This window comes from Microchirus variegatus (assembly GCF_963457635.1).
Source record: "Microchirus variegatus genome assembly, chromosome: 18".
NCBI classification, from domain to species: Eukaryota; Metazoa; Chordata; class Actinopteri; order Pleuronectiformes; family Soleidae; genus Microchirus; species Microchirus variegatus.
The window spans coordinates 13,422,385-13,448,072 of record NC_139819.1 but is presented as its reverse complement, the minus strand read 5'-3'; the positions used below and the strand labels follow the sequence as shown (position 1 = coordinate 13,448,072).

The window sequence follows — 25,688 nt, the reverse complement described above, 5'->3', positions numbered from 1 at the left end:
AAGTCGAGGGAGAGGGAGAAGATAGATTAACCAGCAGACAGCTCTGTCAACTAGGTGTGAATGAAACGAGGTGTTTTTGGCATTCATGGAAGATCGGTTAGTTTGTAAACGCAGCAATCACGTGAGGTTAAATCAAACACAATACGCAGTGATGTGATGTACAGTTTCACTGCGTTTCTACATGAATTCGCAGTTGTTGCGGTCATCAAATATCTTTAATACCTGTGTCATGTAAGGATGGTGCAGTATTTTACACCAATATTACTGATATAACTTACTATTTTACCATTGTATCAAGCATTAGCTGTTTTAATTTGCTTTAAAGGCGTATTCTGTTAAGTGTCCTTGGGTGTCAATATAATATAAACAGTCTGTCTTCTTGATCAAAATAATCGCAATTCACTGTATATTATTATAACTATAATTTTTATCTTGTAGTGGTCAACGGATAAGGGTTTGTTAGTTCAGTATCAGTACAGCCAGTGGCTGATGTATGATGCAGATTTTTTCCATTATCAGCACATTTTATGAGAAAAAAAGAGTAATTGTACATCAATAAATAATAATCCAAGTAATGAAATAGTCTGCTAACAGATTAAAATATGAAACAAAAATATGTATAATAGGAAAAAGCAGATATATGTTTTTTCACCACCTTCCTTTTTCTTTTGTTCTTTTTTTAAATATTACATGTTGTATTCTAGAAATTATCTCTTTGTGCGTTTTTAGGTCCAGAAGCTACAATGCATGTGTCCACTGGAAGTGCGTGGTGTTTTCACCCTGGATGTTCGTCGCAGAGATGCTGTTATTGCACTCGCTGTGTTTCTGGTGGAGTCCGGCCTTCAGGTGGGTGGTGATCAGGAATGGATCGAGCTAAAACATTTGAGCTATAGCCTGTCCTAGCAGTGGATTTAAACAATAACACATTTTACAGTGTTTATTACATGGGAATGCTGTGGGGATAACATATTTAGAAATTCTTAATATTAGTAGTCTGCATTCGTTACAGCCTCACAGGTCTCCATGTAATCAGATTCGGTATCACCCCGATAAGCTGATTAGTTAGGCATGCAGCCAGCGATCAAAGCCTTTAACCACATCACACTGAGACTGAAAGTGTGGAAAGCTTCTCTATCGTCTGATTATGTTGAGATGGCAGATTCAATTTTCAGTCTTAAAATAATGTTTAATTTATTTTCTTTTGCCCAAATCTGACTTTGTGAGAATAAAGCAAACACACATATTTTTGATCTATCACTACGCATTAGGCTAAGAATAGTGTGGTTCTTTGCCAGTAATTGCTTGTGGTATTTGCTTTATTTTGGCAGCACAAAGACATTCTTGTTTCCTACTTGCTGAGTCTAGTGAAAGGTTTGCCACGGGTCCAGTGGATTGAAGAGAACTTGGGAAAGAAAGGAAAGGGTAAGAACAATCCTCTTAGAGCTAAGCCTTTTGTTTTACAATGGCTTTTTTTTACTTGATGCCCTTATTCAATATTATCTAAAATGAGTTAGTGCTGATTGATCTAAAATGTACAATTTGATTATAGTACAAAGAATGCTCTCTACTTGTAAAGAGCAAAATTGGCAAACATTGGCCAGACATGACAGTGAAACATTATGAAATAGAGTTCATCCACTTAACTAGTACTAGATGATTCAATCAATCAATCAGCATTTATTGTTGGTTTGCCTTTCCCCCTTGTTGATGAATCTGTTAGTTATTCTTGTTCTTGTTGCACACTTACTGTATTTGGAATTTAACTGTTCTTGTCTATTTCTGTGTTCAGAATATCTCCCTGTTGCAGAAACCTTCAGCTTCTGTCTAGTGACTCTTTTGTCAGATGTGGCTCAGAGAGACCCAGATTCTCGATATGAGGTCGGCATAAAGTAGTGGCGTATTTCATTATGCAAGGTGTAAGTGCGTTACATGCTACATTACTGTTTCTATTTATTCCCCACCAGATTTTGAACACTGTAATGGAGGTCATGCAGGCATTGCAGGAGATGTGCCAAACGCCTGATAATCAAGACAAAGGTATGCACCCAAAGCAACAAAGTCCATCATATTTGTAATTTAAATGAAAAGCTTCACAGATACTCTTTCTTCTCTAGTATACCTGTGCAGATATATTATTCCCACCCTGCTTGGCATGACTCGAGCGTTTGGCCGCTACAGCAACACAGAGGAAGCACTGTTGTCCAAGTTGTTCCCCAAAGATTCACCGCAGACGCCCTGTGTCACAGAGGAAACGGAGGGAGTGCGGCGAAGATCCTTCAATGACTTTCGTTCCATCCTACCATCCCCACTGCTGACAGTTTATCAGAGTGACACTCTGCGCAGGCGCACAGGCACCAACCTGGATTCCTCTGCACAGGTGTGTGATCAGGAGGATAGTCCGATGCCACTGCAGAGTAATTGTACTCTCACATGCTTTGTCTGTTGATTATGTTTGGTAATTTGCTAAATGGACTATGTAATATGTTGTCTTATAGGCGTGTACAGACCCAGGAGGGCACTCACCCTGCTCTCCCACTACTCCCGGTCTACATTATTTTGAAGGTAACACTTGCTGTTTTGACTAAATTCAATGGTTGTAAACCTGGATTCTTGCACCTCAATCTAGCACGTGCTTGTCAGTAATCAGCATTATACAATGTAGCAACAAAGTGCTGGCATTAATTATGTCTTTTCAAGACAAATATTTTATAATTTGTCTCTTATATCCTTTGCATACTTGACTATAATCTTACCATGCTTGAGACAATTGCTGTTATGCTAATACTTCTTTAACTACATTTTAGTGATCTGTTTGACAACATAATTTACTATCAGCTGTCACAGAGGAAGACATCCATTAGTGACGGTTATTAATTTTACTGTAGTCCTTAACCTCGGTAAACTGAAGTATCTTCTGCTATTAAAATCACATATCCAGAAACCAGTCATAGATTGTCCAACCTCTAATTTACCTCTTAATCTCACCTTTTTCTTTTCAGGTGCTTACCTACCAGACAGCAGTGCAGTGGACCCTGACTACTATTTCTCCACAGTCAGCTCCAGTTTTTCAGTCTCTCCTCTCTTCTTGGGGGTAGGGGAAAATGATGTGGAGGTTCCGGTTGATTTGCTCCGACAGCTCCTTGGCATGGTATGGTGAAATTGTCCACTACTTATTTTGTCTCCCATCCTCTGCATGTAAGAATGTATGTTTTTTTCATTTTTATCGATGTTTCCGCGTGTTATTTACAGGTGAAGAAGGTTGTATCCGAATCATTTTTGAAAACTCTTGACACCATCATGTTGGAAGTTGGAGAGGTAATTGTAAACAATATAGATTATAGTTATGTAATCAGTGTGTGTATGTATAAGCATACTTAAAAGTCAAAGTTATACATGTGCCGTTATCAATGAAATAATCTTCTGTTATTTTCTCTTTTGTTTGTTATTAAGTCTAATCCTGGAATCAACCTCTATTACAAAACCATCAGTGACCCTCTTTATGTGTGTGTGTTCAAAATGCTGCGGGACACACTATATTACATGAAAGGTAAAGGATCATAAATGTTTTATATATAAGTTGATAAAGCCACACAGTTTTTTGATTTCCATTGCGGTATTTTGTGCTGTCAAATGTTTACACTCGAATTGTGTTTATCAGCCTTACAGCCAGCGTTCGTAAGGGAAGTGCATGATTTTGTACTGGAGCAATTTAGCAGCAGTCAGTCAGAGCTGCAGCGGGTACTACACGATGCAGCGGGGTTGCCAGGGGAACAGAGCCCTCTCAAGCTTCGTTGCCAAGCCAATGCTGCATGCGTGGACCTCATGGTGTGGGCTGTCAAAGATGAGCAAGGTGATCAATAGTAGCCTGGAGTGAGCAGAGCTGTATCAGATGTTGTAATCACAGCAATACAGAATGTGTTGATCAATGATGGTTATGTCACATTTTTTTTCCTGATGTTTTTCAGGAGCAGAGAATTTGTGCACCAAACTGTCAGAGAAGCTACAGTCAAAGACTTCCAGTAAAGTCATCATTGCACATATGCCCCTGCTCATCTGTTGCCTACAGGTAGAATACACATAATAGGGTAGAAAGAGCGCTGCAGTATTTGCTCAAAACAAGGCACTAGATAAAGTCACTACATCATTAGATGCAAGACCTATTCGGTGGGGTGTTAATAGCCCATTTTAAAAGCATTTTCCATTTTTATTGGTTACTTTATTTTTTATCTTCTCTGTTTTATCCTCTTTCATAGGGTCTGGGTCGTCTGTGTGAGAGGTTTCCAGTTGTAGCTCATTCTGCTACAACCTCTCTCAGGGATTTTCTGGTGGTTCCTTCTCCTGTTCTCATAAAACTCTACAAGTATCACAGCCAGTACAGCACAGGTACAGATTACTTTAAAGTCGTAATTGTGCTCAAGATCAGTTGTAAAAATATTTATAAAGACTTAGTTTAAAACATTTTTATTGTTTCAGAATACATCGGACAAGAGGTTTCTTATCTTAAGTACTGCACAAATTATTAGAGGCAAAAATAAAAGGGACAAAAGTGTTGTAACTGATAATACCTGAACAACTACACATCAGTGGTCACCTCCAGCTCTCATCCAGTATTGATCTGAGCAGAGTCAGTGTTTATTGATGATCACCTGATACAAATGATTTTTCCCCCAACCCTCCACATTGTACTGTTCTGTTATAGGTCAGCTGCTAAAGGGTTAAGGTATCACAGATGACATGCACTTTTGTTATTTGGCTCTACACTGAGCCCCTTTTTTTCTGTGCAGGATCATAATTTGTTCAGTAACATACAGTATTAAAAAATGCTTGTGATGAGATTGTTTGTGATTATGTTTCTCTCAATGTGCTTTCATCCCTCTTTTTTAAGGCACAGGAGAAATTAGGATTAACGTGACCAATGAGCATTCTCAGTCCACCTTCAATCTCCTGTCAAACAGGAAGGACCAGCCGTCCATGTATGAACAGCTCAGAGACATCTCCATCGACAACATCTGCAGGTCAGACACAAACAACTGGCACAGAAATAATTAAAACGCATGTTTTCTTATACATTTGAAGATTAAAATGACATTTTTTGTGTTTCCTATTTCTCAGGTGTCTGAAAGCTGGGCTGACCATGGACCATGTGATAGCAGAGGCCTTTCTAGCCAGTCTATCCAACCGTCTTTACATTTCACAAGAAAATGAGAAGTCAGTAACATTCATATTTAGAACAAGCAACTTTGAAGCTTCCCCAATGAATTATAGGTTTTTTGAAACGATGAGGAGCCATTGTAAAAATAAAATGTGTCTTTTTTTTTTGCCAGGGATGCTCACCTAATCCCAGAGCACACCATTCGAGCACTGGGCCACATTGCTGTGGCTCTGAGAGACACACCTAAAGTCATGGAGCACATCTTACAAATCCTTCAACAAAAGTTCTGTCAGCCTCCGTCACAGCTGGATGTGCTCATCATTGACCAGCTGGGCTGTATGGTCATCACAGGCAATGTAAGTACAACGTGGCTGGCTGTGATATATTGATGACTGAAAGGGGATCAGAGTAGTAAATAGTTAGCTTTGGATCTATGAAAAGAAAAAACTATGAGTATAGTTGAAGAAAAATACAGTTTTATTAGATGGTGCAGCCATGTTACTGTTGCATAAATAGAAGCAAAGTAAACCCTTTTTAATCCAGAGCTGCTGACAGGCTGTAATTAGTATAAGCCTGCTGGCTGCTGTTTACTTGCTCATTACACTTCCAGTATTCCAGCTGACACCAGGGACGTGCAATGTAGTGTTTTTAACAACCCGTGTTCCTAGAGTGTGATAGGCTACAATTAACAAAGAACTGGAACAAGATGTTTCAGTATGTAGCACGTACAAATACATTGCTCTGATATCTTGCTATATTAAAGTAAAGAGAAAATGGTTTGAGCAGAAGTAATGAGCAGAAAAGTGGCTTTTGTAAAATTCTGTTCTTGTTGTCTTAATCCCTGGCACTTCCTTTCTGTTTTGTCTCATAGCAATACATCTATCAGGAGGTATGGAACCTGTTCCAGCAGATCAGCGTAAAGGCCAGTTCAGTGGTTTATTCAGCTACCAAAGACTACAGAGATCAAGGCTACAGGTAAACATCTGCTGTTATAAGCTCTATGTGGATTATCTTGGTATCAAAATACAGATAGCACTTGTGAGATTCCACCAGAGGTGTAAGTTTCACTGTAGATGCCACTATGTCAGAGTAAATGCACATGGAACACAACATAAATGAAGGATTTTTTTCTATCGCCTAAAAAATATTGCATTTTAAAGCAATTATCACCTTTAAAATATGCAGTAGGAGTTTTAAACCTCTAAACCGGTAGAATCAGACCCTGATCTCCAAATGCATGTAAATCAAAAACGCGTATGACGCATTTGCGGACATTCGCCCTTCTCTAATCAGAGCGATCTAATGTCGCTCTGTAATTATCAATCAGATTTGTCCCCAAAGCATGCTGGGAAGTGTAGTTCTTCATTAGAAGTGGTTTTGTTCTGGTGAAAATAATTTGTTTTGATAAACAGCAAAGGTAAGACAACATTTCTGGTTGTATTTCTGGTGTGCATTCCCTGGTTGTAAGTTTGGCTTAGCGTACTGAATGGGAAAACTATGAAGAGCTTTTAAACAGCAGAGCCATCATTGCCAAGTATAACTGTATTTCCATTTGTTGCAATCAGTAGCAGAATCATAATGACAGTGCTCCAAAGTGAATTTGAAGTTGTTATTTGAGTTGGTTGTTCTCTTTCTCTCTGTTCCCTCTGCACTGAGTTGTAGCCAAATGATTGGCTGTTAGATATTTCTGTTAATGAGCATTTGAACCGTTCCTGATAAAGTGGCTCCTCAATGTACATTCTCCTAATTTGTGTTCTATGAGTTAAAAATTATTTTAAAAATACAACAGTATTACTATACTATATAACGACATTACTTGTTGGTCTTTACTGTCTCCTTTGTGTCTTTTTTTCTCCAAGGCACTGTTCTCTGGCAGTGATAAATGCTCTGGCCAATATTGCAGCCAACCTGCAGGGGGAGCAGCTGGTTGATGAACTCATGGTGAACCTTTTAGAACTGTTTGTCCAACTAGGCCTGGAAGGAAAGAGAGCCAGTGAGCGGGCCTCAGACAAGGGGCCAGCACTGAAGGTACATGCTTATATTCAAAAACAAATAAACACGGCAGAAAACTGATCACACCAAGGCTTATAAACTGGAAACAACTCTTTATCTCCCATAGGCATCAAGTAGTGCTGGGAATCTTGGAGTCCTTATCCCAGTGATTGCTGTGGTGAGTACTATCCTGTACATGAATTCTTCGTTTCCCCGTTTAGTGACAGTTGTCATTCTTTTGCTGCAAGAATTTGTAAAACAAAACAAAGCAAATAACAAAACAAAACACTCACATAGGCTGCTATTTCAGGTGTAACTGACAAACCCAGGCCATTAGTTAGCTTTTAACTCACTGAACAAATATTTACCTCGTCAGCTTCAGTACTTTTATTTTTAATCTATTTAGGCACTCTCTTTTATAAAAGAAATACAGTACAACCAATAAGATAGATTATTGCACCTTGTACAATAATGTTATTTATTATTTTATTATCTCCTTTGTCAATAATAACATTTTATCTAGGGTCTTTCTGTAGTTATTGCGGTACAGAACGTCATGAGGGCAATGACAGTGGAGTGATGATCCTCTACCCTCACTGCAAAAGATAAAACATTGACAGACAGATAACACGAATTCATTGAGTCACTCAAACAATCTCAGCACATATGAAGAAGTTTAAGTGTTCAGTAGGTGGCAAACTACACATCAAGACCTACTGTTTTTTTTACATGTTGTGCTAAAGGAAATAATTCACTATTTAAAAACATCTCAGCTATAAAAATTAGGAACATTTCTGGGGTCCCTTAAAACTTAGTTAGAAGCTTTAACCAAAAATGTAACTTGTAATGTATAATTTAGCTCTGAGAAGGATTGACCACCCGACCCATGAATACAAGGCAGTCAGTGCGGTGCTCATAGATCAGGAAGAGGAACGGATGATCCACAGTGAAGTGGATCTGAGAGGACAGGGGCATGAATCCCATTTGGGTCAGAGCAGCAGCCTCTGTCCCCTCTTCATTCACCGTGATAGTTCCTTGGTGCTTCAGCTGCAGAAGAGATCAGAAGACATTTTAAAATAGTGAGGATTATTGGTTGCAGTTCATAATGTGTCCTTGAATTGCGTAAATGCTTTAGTTTTTTGATGTTTTTGTGTACGACCAGTTAGTTTCTTTGTTAATACAATTACCACTGATTTAGTCTTACTCACCCAGTTCATGGCAACCTTTTCCGAAGTCATTCCAGTGAAATCTCCACTTTCCTGGAACAAGTCAGTGAGGCCCATCTCCTTCAAATTGACAATCAAGTCGTAGTTCTGCTCCAGTTTAAACCGAGGTAACACAACCTCACGAGTCCTGCAGGGAGGAATAGGAAGGTTTCAGTCTATGTTAGGTCCAAACATTTTCAGCATTTATCCCAAGCACAGCTGTTAAGGTACTGTGGTAGAAAAAGTTCATAAAATAGTGCTTCCTCAGCTATTTATGCAGTTATTTTAAAGACCACTGGATACCTGTTCGTCATGTTTTTGAGCCACTTGCTAACCACAGTGGGGGAGATCTCCTGCTCCAGGGTCCTCATACCAGTGATCTTCCTGGGTAAAGCAATGAGCATGCTGATGTTTCCTGTGTAGGGCAGCTGAAAGTAGGTCAGTTATTATTATGCAGCTTACTTGTTTATTGATCCGTGTTGAAGTTTACTGGGGAAAAAGTTGAAAAAGCTCTTCAGACACCAAATTAATCTAAAGACACCCACCTGTAGGATGTCGCAGTCGAGTTCGTGGTCAGCAGCAGCCAGATAGTTTCCTTTGTTGGTCATCATTGGCACGCGTACATTTGTCTTTTCGTTTACTCTGAAGCTGCGATAGTGTGTCATTTCTTTAGGGAATTTCTGTTCCCATGTACCTGTTCATGCAAACAAATTAGTATACAGACTCATATGATCATGCAAGTTCCATAGTTCTGCAACTGTGAAATTATGTGTAATCATTTGAAACAAGATGGAGTATTTAGATTTTTTTAACCACCTTTGAAGTACAGGTAGTTGAGCAGCATCAGCACCATATTTGGGTCTACGCTCTTTAGTGGTTCCATGATCAGCCCTTTGGTCAGCTTTTGGATGCGACGGTTGGCTTTGTCCAGAAAGGCAGGGTCCCTGAAGTCCACAGACTGGGGCTCTGCATAGTAATAAGCTTTTGTCTCTGCACGGAAAGTGTCTTTCACTGGGACATCTTTCTTGACGTAGACATCATTTACAGAGCGCAGTGTGTAACCAAAGTTCCTCCTGAAGAGCCTGTGCGTGAGCTTCCTGAAGAGCTTGTGCACTGTTGTGTTGTCATAGTGGTGGCTAGCATTGACAAACTCTGCAAATCCCAGAGCTTTGTAGATCTGATCGTGAGTTCCAGGTCCTGCCCCCAAAGACATCATCCCCATAGCAATGGAGATCCCCGCAGGCGCTAGCAAAATGTTGTCACTCTGGTTGACATCGTTGCGAAGACTTCGATAGAGATTAAAACCAAAATGGGCATTGACCATGTTAAGGCGCTGAAGGCGAGAGCGACCATGAAACAGCCGAAGGAGTCTGGCACGACGGATTTTTGGGTCGGAGGATTCAGCAAAGATGTCGATGTCTGGGGCTGGCGTGGCAATGTCATCTATCTCATCCCCTTCACTGAAAAACATACATGCATCCTGAAATGTTGGATCAATCAAAAGCGTTTTTGCTTGTTATGGAATTGATCAACCATATTACATCGTTAGAAACATTTATATTTATCTAATATATAGTAAATGCAAATGCTATATAGTAGATGATGCACTAATTAAATGTATTTATTTAAAAAATTCCCATCAACGATTGAGTCACCTACACATACAACACAAACATAAATTATGTTTAACTACCTCTAACATTCCAACTTTTAAAAGTTATTTTGTTTATATGTAAAGCACATTTAGTTGCCCCTGTGTATGAAATATTATACACAAATAAAGCTGCCTTGCCTTACCCTAACCCTGTTACTACATCTAAATTAAACTAACCCTAACAGAGAGCATTCACAATATTTATTACCTCAACTATAATCTAAAATATCAACCCCAACAATGTAATGGTGAACAAATGTATAGCATCACATTCACGATTGTAATCTACTACGAGTAAATACATTAAAACATACTTGTAGTCATCACTGCCTGCTGCCAGGATCTTATCAAAATCAATGTAATCGTCATCCTCAAAACCATCAAAAACTAGGTCATTGGTGACCGTGTTTTCTTTGTGGTACTCCAAGGGAACTGCGTCCGCATTCATTGCCCCATCTGGTTCAAAGCCTCTGGGCTCTAATTTGGGGTCAGCGAAATGAGATTCAAGGTCTTTGATATCACCCAGGCATGGACTGAACAACAGACAGGCCGCAGAGATGACGGTGATGACCCACATCCTGAGGGCTAAGGCAGAAGGAATGGATAGTTTAGAATTAGTTGATGGTCTGATCAGCATTTAGTAGTACGACACAGTACGTTAAGTATGTTGGAATGAACCTGTAGACATTAATGAAGTCTGGCTAAAAATGCAAAAGAAGTTGCCTTACTAGTAGTTTTGTTATGTCAAATGTCTTACCGTTTGTGTGTGCTGGTGCTAAGTGCTGTGTTGCTTCTGTCTGTAGGACACTGAGCAAAGAATTGAATACAAAACTGAACTTTGATGTGGGCTCCCCCTGAACAAATAGACCAGATCAAACAGACCAAAAAGTGCTTTGGCTGACTAAAATCTTTAACTCTTCACAATTCAGCTGTGAAGAATATAAGAACATGGCTATTGGCTAGTTGTAAGATCGTTGTGTTATAAGTGTGGGTTTTTAACATCCAAAAACATTTTATTTGTTCGTGTTTGAAGGCTTTTCAATTTGACATTTTCTTTAGAATCACTTCAGCTGAACACAATCATTTGCAACATAAATCGCTTTACATCTTTCACATTGTTCTTTGTTCATTTTGTCTATTTCTTCAAACCCACAGTTGACCAGGCGACTTCCGCCAATCAAAGAGGCCAAGCCCCGCCTCCAGAAGTTGTTCAGGGACTTCTGGTTGTACTCTGTGGTCATGGGTTTTGCTGAAGAAGGATCGGGTGAGCAATCGTTTATCTGTTTACAGTATACTGCATGTTAAGTACAAAGTAATCTGCACTTCTAGACTGTATCTCATAAAATTAGAAAGTAGTGATATTTAACGGCAAGTACCATGTTTTTCGTAAGTGGTCAGTAGCCTCTGCAGATACAAAATATATTGTTGTGTGATAATGTGGTGAATTTGCCTTATAATATTTACAGAGAACTATTTCACAACAGAGAGCAACTTAGTTAAACAAGATACAGGTTTTTTGGATTTTTCTTGCATCAGCTTCACCCCTGACAGCTGAGTCAAATTACAGGTATTAGCATAACATCATGGAAATAACCATGTCAGTTTAGGCTTCCTAACCCTGAGTTTATGAAAATACATATATAAACACATGTAAATTGTCTTCCAGGGCTTTGGCCAGAAGAGTGGTATGAGGGCGTGTGTGAGATTGCCACAAAGTCTCCTCTTCTCACCTTCCCCAGTGGAGAACCTCTTCGCTCTGAACTGCAATACAACTCTGCTCTGAAAAATGACACAGTAACACCGGTACAGTCTTCACAATATCATTTGTTTAGGTAGTGTAAAGACTTTTCAAAGCATCAATGCTGTGACTTATGTTTGAATTAACTATTCTGTTCATTTATGTCTAGGCTGAGTTGAGCGACCTGCGGGCAACCATCAGCAACCTCCTTGACCCACCTCCTGAAGGATCTGCCCTCATTAACAAGCTTGACTTTGCCATGTCTACGTATCTGCTCTCAGTCTACAGATTAGAATACATGAGGTCAGCTCCACTGAATTTTTTTTTAATTTTATTTTAGATCCAGTTTACATGTACTTGTCTTTTGACCCGGAATTATTTTTTTAAAATATTAGTTATAGTTTATAGTATTTCTCTAATCATTCCTTCTGCTCATAAATACTGTTAAAAAGAGCTTTTTGATTTGTAAGTAATCTTCAAAATCCACAGAAAACTATACTGTACCTTTATATATCAAAAACTTTGTTTATGTAGTGTGTCTGTGACAGTCTGAGACAGTTATGCAAAGAAGAATTTATGTTCTAAAAAAACTAGAACTAAACTAAATTAACAATTGCCAATCCTGCATATTAGGTTATAGTTGGTCTTAGTTCTGTTTATTTGTCAGCGGAATTAAGCAAAACTTAAACTAAAATATGTGGGTGCAGTTTTGAAGAGTAGTGTCAGGGCAGAACTAACACATTTTATGGCTTAAAATCTGACATTTTGATATGGTCCGTCTTTCCATATACAGAATGCTTCGATCCAATGATCCCGACAGGTTCCAGGTTATGTTTCGATACTTTGAAGACAAAGCCATCCAGAAGGATAAATCTGGTGAGGGCTCTGTGGCAGCCAATTTTTTTTCCTGTAAAATGTGTAATTAATTTTCTAAATGTACCCCTCTTCATTATTACAGGCATGATGCAGTGCATTATTTGTGTTGGTGACAAGGTATTTGATGTCTTCCTGCAAATGATGGCTGAAAAGGTAATGGATATAGTATTTACATGTCTGTATATTTTAAAGATGTTCTTCTTCCTTACCAGTGAATAAAGAGCAAAGTGTATTTCTCATGTTTGTAGCCAAAGACCAAAGAGCATGAGGAGGAACTGGAGCGTCATGCCCAATTCCTTTTGATCAACTTTAATCACATCCACAAGAGGATCCGCAGAGTAGCAGACAAATACCTCTCTGGTTTAGCTGAGACGTAAGTAATTATCGTAGTAATTATCTGCCTCCATTTTTTTTCCTCATAATTTTACACATATTTATATTATGTTCCTCTACCTCAACCAGATTCCCCCATCTGCTGTGGAGTGGTCGTGTGCTTAAGACCATGTTGGATATTTTGCAGACATTGTCTCTGTCACTGAGTGCTGTGAGTATCAGAAGAGTTCCATGGTATTATTCACAGGTTGTTTAATCGTTATAATGAACAAACTCTACTGCACATTAAAAAAAAATATAATATTCTAAGACAAACCCTGAGACACAAGTTGTATGGTGGAAGTCAAATTTTATTCAATGTTGTTTGAAATTATTGTTATTAAACCACAGGGGGTGTTTAAGTAGGTGCAAGTTGAAGCTTCAGCTGCAACACATTTCTTGTTTATTTATTTAGGACATTCACAAGGATCAGCCATACTATGACATTCCAGACACCCCCTACAGGATCACTGTTCCTGACACGTATGAAGCCAGAGAGGTGAGTTTTGGTTGTTATTACAAATGCGTCCACTAGAGGACAGCATCGTATTATTTAAAAATTCAGTATAGTCTTTTTGTGGTTGTGAAATAAAAGAAACTGTGTTTTGGCTACTTGTTTTGTGTATTATGTTGGTTGGAATGGAAATCATTAGTCAAGTGTTCAAAAATTAATCATGCCTTGTATCATTATTTCTTCTTAGAGTATAGTTAAGGACTTTGCTGCTCGGTGTGGTGAGATCCTTAAAGAGGCAATGAAATGGGCACCTTCAGTCACAAAGTCTCACCTACAGGTCAGTTTCTTTACCTTTAAGTTGAACACATTCTTGGCAGATTTTCAAACTTTTTATGAAAAAAAAAACTAATGCTGAATGTTGACATTTTTGAATTCCAAAAGAAATTGACTTATTTTTTAGCACACTACCTTAGCCATAACACCTTGATCCAGTTGTTACATATACTGTGTATAAGTGTCATTTGATGTAAATAAAGTCTTTGAATTTGAATTAAGAGGTTTTATTCTAAATAATGAATAACAAAAACCCTTGAGATATTTGCTATCCCTCTTGGTTTATATATGTTTTGTCTTTTAATTTTCTCTCTTTCTCGCTATTCTTCATGTATAACGCAGGAGTACCTGAACAAGCACCAGAACTGGATGTCTGGACTGTCGCAGCACACTGGCCTCGCCATGGCCACAGAGAGCATACTGCACTTTGCAGGCTACAATAGACAGAGTACTACTCTAGGCGTGAGTCACAGACACAAAAACCCTTTCAGAACACTTCAATTATTGTAATATAAGTCTCAGGTTTACCCCAGAGTATGGATATGAAAAAACTTTCATTCTCCAAATGAATGGTGAGGTTTGAAAAACATGTCTTAATCTATAGCTACTACACACATTAAAGCATATTTAAAGACAGAACTGCAAAATAGACATCTATCCATGACCTGGACAACTTGTCAAGAAGCACCCAGCAACGGAACATGGCACAAACTTTGAAACTAGATGGCTTTAATGGCTTTTGAGCATAATGAAAGGGCTGTTTAGCTGCTCTGTCAATACCTTTTTTGGCCTTGTTGGCACTGACCTGAAGTGTCTTGTATCATTTGTGCAGTTACATGTCTTTAATATGTTTTTCTTCTTTATGTTTTCTATAGTACTGTAAACACTGGGTGTATCTTACCTAGTTGTTTGCAGTACTATATGTATGTCCATGTATGCATGATTATTAGTCTGTGTGACATTATTTTGCTTGCTATGCATTATATATGTGTTCTTGGGCTTGCTATCTGCTACATCCGTCTTTTCATTTGCTTCATTTGTTGTATTTTGTCTTTATTAATACTGCATCGAACTGCCTACCTGGTTGCTTGGCTGATTTACGGATTTGCTGGTTACCTGGTTACTTACCTGCTATGGACTGGTGTTTTGGTTGGCTGGGTGTCCATTTGGCTTACTGGTATGCTGGTGCTGTCCTTCCCCATGTGGCCAACCATAGGCTGCTTTCCCTCAGGTTGGTCGGAACTCTGAATGTAGACAGAGGGCTCAAGCATGATGCTCCCAGTATATCCAGAAGTGTAACAGCACAGCAACATATCTCACTTTTCTATTCAGAACTTCGTGGACCTAATTGGCCCCTATTATCATTTTTTAATAATTTTTTGTTATTAGACCACCCAGCTCACGGAGAGACCAGCATGTGTGAAGAAGGACTACTCCAACTTCATGGCATCACTCAACCTGCGCAACCGCTACACAGGAGAGGTGATAATTATATTCATATGAAGAGCCGATGACTTTCTTTGACTTTGTTCACCCAGTGTGGTTCCTAATGGTCTTTTTAAATGTCATGAAGGTGGCTGGTATGATCCAGTTCTCAGAGGCGGTTCATAGCCAGTCAGACCTCAACAAGCTGATGATCCATCAGATGACTAATGCTTTGGAGCGAAAAGACCCAGAGGCCTTCACTCAGTCCATGTTCAAGATGGCTGCCCTGCTTATCATTACCAAAAGTGAGCAGCTCTGCCTCATTTGATTTTATAAGAATGTGTCCTTACAGCTAGTTGCAGCAATCTTTTGTTTCTTTTTGTCTTTCAGACTGTGATCCCCAGCTCTTGCACCATCTGTGTTGGTCTCCTCTGAAGATGTTTACAGAACACGGGATGGAAACTGCTATTGCTTGCTGGGAATGGCTCCTGGCTGCACACAATGGCGTGGAAGTGCCAGTATGTGAATGTGATATGGATCTTTGTTACACATATATACTTTATTGTGGAACAGACACATTTTAATATTCTCTTCTCTGTTTGCATAGTTCATGCGTGAGATGGCAGGTGCTTGGCAGATGACAGTTGAGCAGAAGATGGGTTTGTTTTCGGAGACGAAAGTAGAGGTTGGTCCACTGGCTGTCTCAGAGGAGAGTCAGCCTGCGCCCTGTGCACCTGACGTCATTCCTCACTTTCTCTGGATAGAGGTCAGAATCACTGAGACTCAAAATGCTGCTTTTCATTTGTGTTACTGTTACTAGTTACTTCACGTAACTAACTGAATGAAAGTAAAACACACACAAATGCTGTGAAACTATAAGATATGGACCTAGTGTAGACACAAATGCAAATGTTTCATAAAGTTAAACTGGGTTGCAAAATTTTTTTTTGGAGTTGGAAACTGCCACCTCTTCACCACTTCTTTGTTCTGTTCTCACTCCAGTTTCTAGTGCAGAGGTTTGAGATAGCCAAGTACAGCAGCGCTGACCAAGTGGAGATTTTCACCACTATTTTGCAGAGATCTTTGATTTTAAGTGTTGGTGGACCCAAAAGCAGTCTGAACCGACATGTTGCTGCTATTGGACCAAGATTCAGGTACTGTGCGTCGTTATTACACCAGCAAACCGATTGAATCATAAATGCGGTAATATTTAACTGTGAGGAAAAATGAATCCTTGGTTTGATGACTGTTGTGCTATCACTTTATTTCAGACTGCTTACTCTGGGCTTGACTCTTCTGCATGCTGATGTTGTGACAAATGCAACTATCAGAAATGTGCTTAGAGAAAAAATCTACTCCACAGCCTTTGACTACTTCAGGTAAAAAATTAAGCTTTTTTGTTGATTTTAATTTTCCACTGTTCCACTGATATCTTTGCCATCTCTCTGTTTTTGTCCAGTGTCGCTCCTAAATTCCCCACTCAGACAGACAAGAGGCTGAGAGAAGACATCAGTATAATGATCAAGTTTTATGCCAGTCTTCAGTCTGACAAGAAGTATCTGGCTGCCAGCCAGTTGGTTCCCCCAGGTACAGCTGTGAGAAAACAGTGGCCTCATCTTCTGGTCAACCTTGCATTAATCCCCTTGATGAGTAGATAAATTAAATAAATAAACTGATATTTTTCTTTGCACAGATCCCCAAGACATGTCAGTGAACAGCCTGTCTGTCATGACGGTGACAGATAGCCGGAGTAATCTAGATGCAGCAGTGGGCCAGAGGCAGCAGGTCGCTCAGGGATGGATCAACACCTACCCTCTGTCCTCTGGGATGTCCACCATATCCAAAAAGTCAGGTAAATTAACACACACAGCATGTCAATCTGGGACCCTTCTTCCATCTGCTTCTTATTATTAGTAGAAAGTAGAAGTAGAAATAACTAAAATGAAATAAATAAATCATCAGTAAACTATATTTCATGGCTCTGTTGTGATGTGTTTCTGATATGCATATTGTCCCTGTACTGTTTCAGGACTGTCCAAAAAAAGCAACAGGGGCTCTCAGCTGCATAAATACTACATGAAACGCAGGACCCTACTACTAGCTTTGCTGGTATTTCCTTCTTCTGATTTGTTTATCTTCACAAATAGTGTTAAATTGTTGGTGCGATTAGGCCTTAGTACTAAAAGGGAAATTTGTCTCGGTTAAACTTTTGCCTCGTCTCTCTAGGCCAGCGAGATTGAACGGCTGACAATATGGTACAACCCGTTATCCACTCAGGAGCTCGCTATTGCTACTGAACAGTCGGTGGAGACCAGCATTGCAAACTGGAGGTCCAAATACATCAGTCTAACGGAAAAACAGTGGAAAGATCACGTCAACCTGGCGTGGAGCATAGCACCTTACCTTGCCCTGCAGCTTCCTACCAGGTTCAAATTCATTTATTTAAACAAAGTTTTCCTAATAAGTTAGTAAAAGAAGTTTTTTAAGCCAAAATCTATAACTTTCCACACATTGTAGTAATGTTTGTCCAAATGATTTAAACAAGAAAGAGGGTGGAGACCTCAGGTTTGCGCTTATCTTAAGTTATTTACTTAATGTGCACACATTATATTCCTGAAATGAATACACAGTTCATGACATCACATGGTCGAATGATTGTAACCCATTAAGCAGTTTTCAGTTTTATATTTATTTTGCAGATTTAAAAACACAGAGGCTATCGTTGCTGAGGTGACGCGTTTGGTGCGAATGGATCCAGCTGCTGTGTGTGATGTTCCAGAGGCAGTCAAGGTGAGGTCTTCTGTCTGACAAACCAATAGCTGTTCTTTCTACCCTACCAATTTTGAGTTCACTTTACTCTCTCCATTTTTCTCATCCAACTTAAATTTTGTTTTTTTTAAATGTAATTCAAATATCCGTTGTGAAGAAAACCCTTTAATGATCTCATTCTCATTTAATAAATTAAACATTTACAACCACCCAAAGCCATAATTATAGACTCAGTCATTCATCTTTGTGAGTTAAGCTCATAAAAGTTTATCTTTAGACATAATATTTCCTTAACTATAAAAGCTCACACTACTGCAACTCTGTTAAAGGTCCAGTGTGTAATATTTTGAGAGATTTATTGGCAGAAATGATTTAATCTCTTTAATATAAAAATAGTTCGGTTTTTGTGGCCGTAGAACAACCCTTTTATATATAAACTTATGGCCAAGGTTTTGCTTTATAGAGGCTGTGATCTTGCGCCAGTGTTTCCATAGCAGCCTGAATAGATGTAGATGGAAGAATGGATCTGTCCACATAAATCCTGCGCAAAAAAACAACAGAAAAAGAGGTGGAAACGACAGAAATAGTTGTGAAACTGCTGGTTTGTGAAAGCCACAATCGTTGCCTAACAAGTTTGGGGAAGTAAAGAGTCGTCCATTTGTTGCACTCAGCACTCTCACCATTAGAGGTCACTCATTATTTCACACTGGACTTTGCAAGTTGACGCTAAAGTCACACAGTAAAAAGTTTGTAAATGTATTGCTTGCTTAGCAGCTGTGTTTTGTTTTTTTTCTGTTTCCCCTAGTTCTATTTATGTAGTTCCAGCTAACTAACCACTTAATGAGAAAAGAAAGGCATGGGAGGCACAGCACAGCCTCCCTATAGGTTTCCATAATTTAGCAGATAATCCTCTGTGACATTTCATTGTTGTTTATTCCAGTCACGGTAGTTACTAATAAGTCATATTTGATGTGGAATTAATGGCCCCTGTATTGCTTAGAACTTGTTCAAGCACTAATGTAGATATTGTTGTTATTTTTTTCACATTCTCTTCTCCAGTTCTTGGTGACATGGCACACCATTGATGCTGACTCTCCAGAGCTCAGTCATATTCTGTGCTGGGCCCCAGCAGATCCCCCAACTGGCCTCTCTTACTTCTCGTCCATGTATCCTCCTCACCCCCTCACAGCCCAATATGGGGTCAAAGTGCTCCGCTCCTTTCCTCCTGTATGTACACATACCCACTGTCAGTTATATTGTTTTATGGAGAAGAATTTACATTTTGACCAAAACCACTGAGAAAATGTCATGATTGTCCCCCCCCCCCTCTGTTTCTAGGATGCTATTTTATTTTACATTCCTCAAATTGTCCAAGCACTTCGTTATGACAAGGTAAATATTAGATTCCTTTGTCATTCAATGGATTTATAAGTGCATTTGAAGATTGTTGAAGTGCAGCATCCCTCATCATTTGTTCCTCCTGTACGTCCTGGTATAGATGGGTTATGTGAGAGAGTACATCCTGTGGGCTGCTCAGAAGTCTCAGCTGCTGGCTCATCAGTTCATCTGGAACATGAAAACCAACATATACCTGGACGAGGAAGCACACCAAAAAGACCGTAAGACATCTCGAATTCGGAATCCTTCAGGATGTTCATGTGTTAAAGAATATACAGAACTCTGATCGTCCCTCTCTCTGCAGCCGACATAGGCGAGCTGTTGGAACAGATGGTGGAGGAGATCACTGGCTCGCTCTCTGGCCCGGCCAAAGACTTCTACCAGCGAGAGTTTGACTTCTTCAATGAGATCACCAATGTGTCAGCAACTATCAAGTATGATGCTATTTTTGTGGCGGCTATAAGGCTTTTAACTATGATCAAATGCTACAGATACATAATTTCCAAAGATACCAAACATTTCCTACTGTACATGCGTTTGAAGACTGTTCAGATTTGACAGAAAGTCAATACTTTTTTTTTATATAAGAACCATCTTAATTTTGTTTCAATCCCTTTAACATTTGGCATCTTATTATTTTTGTCCTCTCTTTCTGTAGCTCTTAATATTTATTATTCTTTGTCTTTTCTTCATTTTCTTACATATTTTGTCCTCATTTTAAAGACAAAATATAGTGTTGTGCACTAAACTTCATTGAAAGGCCTCAGAGTTGCACCACAGTTTAATTTTTTTTATTTGGATGCTAATACTACTAAAACACCACTCTTGGATGTTGATGAAGTGAAAACAAGTTTGCCCCTGGGTCAACATGTTTTGTTCTTTACCTGCCTCGCACCTTGATCTGCTTTCCACAAACCCCCTGTTGTTCATTTATTTGGTCATCAGTTGCTCAACTGTCTCTTTGATTATGCACTGGACTGGAATACATAATAACCCATGTGCCTGTTGCCCCTGATGACCTGTTCTGCCTGTGTGTACAATATGCAGCTTATGAGTTGTTCTGTGACCAGTTCCATTATTGCTAACTCATACAGAGTGTATATTCCCCTCTGCCCTCATTACAGCCCTAATTGTAACTTGTCACGGGAGAAATGTCTGCCAGTCCCATTGCTTCCATTTGCAATTACTCTGTACCCCAGTGAGTTGCCTCTGTGAATAACAGCAGAGCCTGACTGTCACATGTAGTCTGGAGTCATTCAGTCAGATACCCATGCATGTTATTCTCAGTCCAGTCAGTCACGTCTGTGTGTTCAAGTTGTTTTTGTTTGTGTTCATCAGACCTTTTCCCAAAGGGGAGGAGAGGAAGAGGGCCTGCCTGGAGGCCATGTCACAGATCAAAGTGCAACCTGGCTGTTATCTACCCAGTAATCCTGAGGCCATCGTTTTGGATATAGACTACAAGTCCGGGACCCCCATGCAAAGGTGGGCCTCAAAACTAAACTACTGCAGTGCTCTTTCAGTTCACAGGTCACAATACCAATCACTTATTTCTACTTGTTTCACCGCTTAGTGCTGCCAAAGCGCCCTACCTGGCCAAATTCAGAGTTAAAAGGTGTGGAGTCAGTGAGCTGGAAAAAGAAGGTAAAGTTGTTGTAAAAAGGAACCTAAAAAAAGATTGAAAACTTTCCAAATCATGCCCAAAGAAACAGTTTATAATGACATCTTTCCCTCAGGTCTTCTGTGTCGCTCAGATTCTGTGGATGAAGTCAAGAACGAAGAAGAGGCCAAAAGAATCTGCTGGCAGGCAGCCATCTTTAAAGTGGGAGACGACTGCCGCCAGGTCTGAGTTTCACACATCACATTTTACTTTTGTCACTGTTATTATAATATCATTTTTTGTTGATATAATAATTATTTTTTTTTTTACAACAGGACATGCTGGCTCTTCAAATCATCAGCTTGTTTAAGAACATCTTCCAGCTGGTGGGCCTCGACCTCTATGTGTTTCCTTACAGGGTGGTGGCTACAGCCCCCGGTGTAAGTTCATGTAAAACCTCGGTCTTTATTTATCTCACTTCATGGCAGGAATTTTTGACTCTTAAATTCTCTATCGTTTCCTGTTTTCAATGCTCCACCACAGTGTGGCGTGATCGAGTGCATCCCAGATTGCAAGTCCCGTGATCAGCTGGGTCGACAGACGGACTTTGGCATGTACGACTATTTCAGGAACCAGTATGGAGATGAATCCACACTAGCTTTCCAGAAGGTAAATAACAAATTGTCATTAGCTGTTTATAAAAATATAACCTTGTTGTAATTTTATCTAATATTTCTCCCAACACTTGTGCTTGTAGGCACGGTACAACTTCATCCGCAGTATGGCTGCTTACAGCTTGCTGCTGTTCCTGCTGCAGATAAAAGATAGACACAACGGCAACATCATGTTGGACAGCCAGGGCCATCTCATCCACATTGGTGTGTATTATACATGTGTTTGTATCTAGTTTTGGTACATTTGGACAACAGCATCACCACATGATGAAATGATTTAAAGCCTCTTTAACCTGATTTCTATAGTTTGTAGACTTTTTCACTTGTGTGAACCGATGGCAGCATCAAAAGGCCAATGTGTTCACAAGACGTCTAGTCATTTCTGTCTCCCTTTTTAAAAGATTAGCGACAGAGCCTTTTAAAGGTGCATTATGTAATAAATCTAAAGCAACTGGCCATAAAATCCTCCTAATATGTCACAGAGACTCAGGAATAATGTTCATATAACAAACTGAACTCACCAACAACAACAGTACAGTCCAAATATTTGCATTAAAAAATATATTTTGCAGACTGCAAATCATGTTTATGTTTTGAAATCATGTTTTGGCATGTGGCACCTACCGCCGTCTACCAATCATTGCAGTCAGTAGAGTCTCAGCTGTCGAGCAACCACGGGTTGCCAGTTACATCAGAAAATGAAACCTAAAAGACCTTGGAATTTTGAATTTGATAAAATCCTAACCTGTTGTGTTTGTGTGACTCCAGATTTTGGCTTCATGTTTGAAAGTTCTCCCGGTGGGAACCTCGGCTGGGAGCCTGATATTAAGCTCACTGATGAGATGGTGATGATCATGGGTGGGAAGATGGAGGCCACGCCCTTCAAGTGGTTCATGGAGATGTGTGTGAGAGGATACCTGGCTGTCAGGTTAGTATGTTATTGTTTTTTTTTCAGCAATCTATGCTACTGACATTTAAGTCATATAAACACATCACCACTGATTCAGAACTGTCCTCACGAAACCTAAAACTTAATGCAACTGATTAGCTCCTGGTCTCTCTCTTTGCCTGCCTCAATCCTTTTCATCCCCCACCTTTTCTGCCCACCACCGCTCCTCTGTCACCTTTCACCCCAACCGGCCGAGGCAGATGTCTGCACATCTCTGAGTCTGGTTCTGTCAGAGATTTCCTCCTCTTAAAAAGGAGTTTTTTCTCTCCACTCATGCCCAGTCTGTGCTGTTGATGTTTTTTATTTTCTTTCTTATAAAATTTATAGAGGGTCACTTGATGGCAGAGTAGTGACTAGCACTATTGCCTTGCAGCAAAAAGACCCTGGTTCGTGAGGCTATCCGTACGCCTTGTATTAGCTGGGCTTGGCTCCAGTGACCCACGGCCTTAATGTGGAGGATAAAGCCGTAAACAATGAGTTAATTGATTAAATTAATACAAGTTCTTCTTCTTAATTAGGCCCTACATGGATGGAGTGGTCTCCTTAGTAAACCTCATGCTGGACACTGGTCTTCCCTGCTTCAGAGGACAAACCATCAAATTGCTCAAGTGAGTCAGACATGTGGATGTGTGTGCATGGGTGTGTGTGTCTGTGCTAATATTAACAACAACTTAATTTATCATTCACTCTCTTTCTCCTCTTTTAGGCAGCGATTCAACCCTGGTTTGAGTGAGAAAGATGCAGCTTCCTTCATCATCAAAGTCGTCCAGAATTGCTTCCTCAGCAACAGGTCTGTGTGCTTTACATATTCTTCTTAATGTTAGTTTCCCCCGAGAACATTTTTCTCATACGACCGTTTTTTTCTTTTTCTGTTACAGGAGTAGAACCTACGACATGATCCAGTACTACCAAAATCAGATCCCGTATTAAATATTTGTGCCTAAGCATGTGCACATGTATAGTGACTGGAACATAGCGTGTGTGTGTGTGCCTGAGTATGCATGTGTGCTTTTGTTAATGTTAAAATGTTCACCAGTGACGATTGTTGGATAAAGTCGTTTGTGTTTAAATATCACTTACTTAAGCTTCTTGTTTCCTCTCATACCAAACCCTCGAATATTAGTCGTCTATTCTGTTATTTATTATGTTGAATTAATATGAATTTATTATCACATGATTACACTCGCATCTTGATACGTTTTAAATGATTTGTAGTTTGTTGAGTGTGAATTCTTGAAGCTGTTGATTTTTCGATGGGGTTTCAAATGTAATTGGAGACTGATTTCTGTTCTGACCAATGTGGCCTATTCTGTCATCTCAAAACTTGACTGTACTACTGTGCATCTCTTTTTGATGGACCAGTCTTTAGATTCTTAGATCTGTGGCATGGAACTTGTCTTGTTTTTAAAACGTAAGTGGGACTGTATAGACTTAGGTTACATCTGTATTTTGCACACCAGGTAACACTGGGTCTGTGTTTTGTATATTTAGCATTGCCAAAGGGGAGGGAAAATAATGCACATAAATACAACATTTTTATTGTTTGGTGATGGAAGTAAGTGCTGCTTGAATGTTAAGTGTTAACTTCCATGTAGCCTCCAAGTGTAGTTTTGGGCAGAGTTGTTGTTTTTGTAATCCAAAGTGCTGTGCCCCATGTTCATATGCTTAGTAAAGAGTTTATGTAATGTTACTGATTGTAAAGATTTTGTCTCTTTGTATATTTATATCCATGAACCATTTTCTCTCTACTTTTCTGTCTCCATGCCTTTTGAATGAAAATGCACAAGATATGAAATAAAATAAAGATCTATTATCTTAATGCTGTGGCGTTATTAATCTGCCATAAAAGGCCACATTGGTTGCTGTTGTTCTGACGCATGTAAAGACAATTTCTCAAAATTTCCAAAATGTAAGTATTCCTTACAATTCCATTTAATCAACACCAAAACATCCTTCTTATTCAGTCCAAATATAACAACTCACGAACAACAAACATTATTTTAATGGTGCATCTGGAAACGAGCCCTGTCAAAAATTCTATCCATCAATGTAAATGACATTTGCTCTTATTTAAAAGTTATTCACTACAGTTTTAAACATGATGCTTAAGGTTCGTTCTACAAATACACTTCATTTCTTAAAACTGTGATGTTTTAATTTGACTTTATTAATCATCACTGGTGGTGGATCAGTTGGGATGAGTCTTCCCGCTCCTATTATATAGTCTGTTAATGTTTTATAATATTATTTGATCATATCATGATCATCAACTTCTTTAGGCTGTCTACACCCACCAGAGGGCAGTACAGAGTTATAATATATGTGTGTGTGTGTGTAACCACTATAATCAGCCTCATGCTCTGACGGTGGCTCGCGCTGTTGACACAACATAAAATACCAGTTAAACCACAAAACTTCTGAAACAAAGGTCAAACTTCACAGGCAGTGTGGAAGTGCAGCCACTGTTTCACTCTTTGCACCCCCCCCCCCCCCAAGTGTTGATTGGTCTCCTGCCACTGTTAAAGGCCACATTAGTCTTAGTTTTAGAATGCCAAGCTGGAGATTTCCTGCGAGTTGATTTGAGTTATGTGGTGTGATGTGATGGTATCTGTTTTGAGATGAAGAACCATGTGTCCTTGAGCCTCTGTATCATTCCATCGACCCACACAGTGGAGGCAGATGTTTGGTCTGATGTTAGATTTCTAAAATAATCCATCTATGTCTTGACATTTAAGAGTGGAAATGCTCCTGCACTTGCCTGGGCCTGTTTTGGCCTCTTGATGTCCATGTGGGCATGTATCAGAGAAAACCACTGACCAAACTGTAGCCGTTATCCTTCCATAACCCATGTCAGGGTTCTGATAACGAGTTCCACAGCACTAGAGAGGTCCAGTGGGTGTTTAGATCCCTCCACCAGGATCTGTATTGTGAGTGCCAAGCTGTGCTTAAGTCTAGTGTTGTGAGAAAAAAAGTATTGATCCTGGAAGGCAGTAAGGTTTTTACCAAATTTAATATTGGTAGCAGCACCTCATAGAATTAAAAGAGGCAAATGAACAACTGATCCAGAGGTGTTTTTTGACGACTGCCTTCAAGACATCCC

At 39.5% G+C, this 25,688-nt stretch overlaps 2 protein-coding genes across 3 annotated transcripts; one reads left to right on the top strand and one right to left on the bottom strand.

The window, feature by feature from the left end:
- The first annotated feature begins 729 nt into the window (after positions 1–729).
- pi4kab (phosphatidylinositol 4-kinase, catalytic, alpha b) lies at positions 730–24,089 on the top strand. Of its 2 annotated transcripts, XM_083905259.1 has the most exons (54): positions 730–846; positions 1,329–1,422; positions 1,790–1,878; positions 1,965–2,037; positions 2,115–2,377; positions 2,496–2,562; positions 3,000–3,148; positions 3,250–3,315; positions 3,451–3,547; positions 3,659–3,850; positions 3,966–4,066; positions 4,254–4,383; positions 4,886–5,015; positions 5,113–5,208; positions 5,325–5,508; positions 6,024–6,127; positions 7,012–7,180; positions 7,272–7,322; positions 11,159–11,267; positions 11,670–11,806; positions 11,911–12,044; positions 12,535–12,617; positions 12,700–12,770; positions 12,866–12,990; positions 13,080–13,161; positions 13,405–13,488; positions 13,691–13,780; positions 14,119–14,238; positions 14,993–15,007; positions 15,166–15,258; positions 15,350–15,506; positions 15,592–15,719; positions 15,809–15,967; positions 16,204–16,355; positions 16,473–16,580; positions 16,661–16,788; positions 16,895–17,053; positions 17,231–17,310; positions 17,428–17,627; positions 17,901–17,991; positions 19,030–19,197; positions 19,309–19,362; positions 19,469–19,589; positions 19,673–19,802; positions 20,707–20,850; positions 20,939–21,009; positions 21,102–21,208; positions 21,301–21,405; positions 21,509–21,634; positions 21,723–21,843; positions 22,408–22,567; positions 23,107–23,196; positions 23,295–23,384; positions 23,473–24,089. In XM_083905259.1, the coding sequence occupies exons 1-54, from the start codon at positions 748–750 to the stop codon at positions 23,516–23,518; spliced, it is 6,192 nt and encodes a 2,063-aa protein (XP_083761385.1). In that variant the 5' UTR covers positions 730–747; the 3' UTR covers positions 23,519–24,089. The 2 variants fall into 2 exon arrangements, with proteins under 2 accessions (XP_083761385.1, XP_083761384.1); XM_083905258.1 differs by lacking the exon at positions 14,993–15,007.
- Positions 8,000–10,580, bottom strand: serpind1 (serpin peptidase inhibitor, clade D (heparin cofactor), member 1; the record flags this gene model as incomplete). The annotated part of the gene is made up of 6 exons (XM_083904991.1): positions 8,000–8,191; positions 8,353–8,497; positions 8,653–8,777; positions 8,895–9,043; positions 9,166–9,809; positions 10,318–10,580. 6 exons carry the CDS (start codon positions 10,578–10,580, stop codon positions 8,000–8,002), a joined length of 1,518 nt encoding a protein of 505 aa, XP_083761117.1.
- Positions 24,090–25,688: the final 1,599 nt, after the last annotated feature.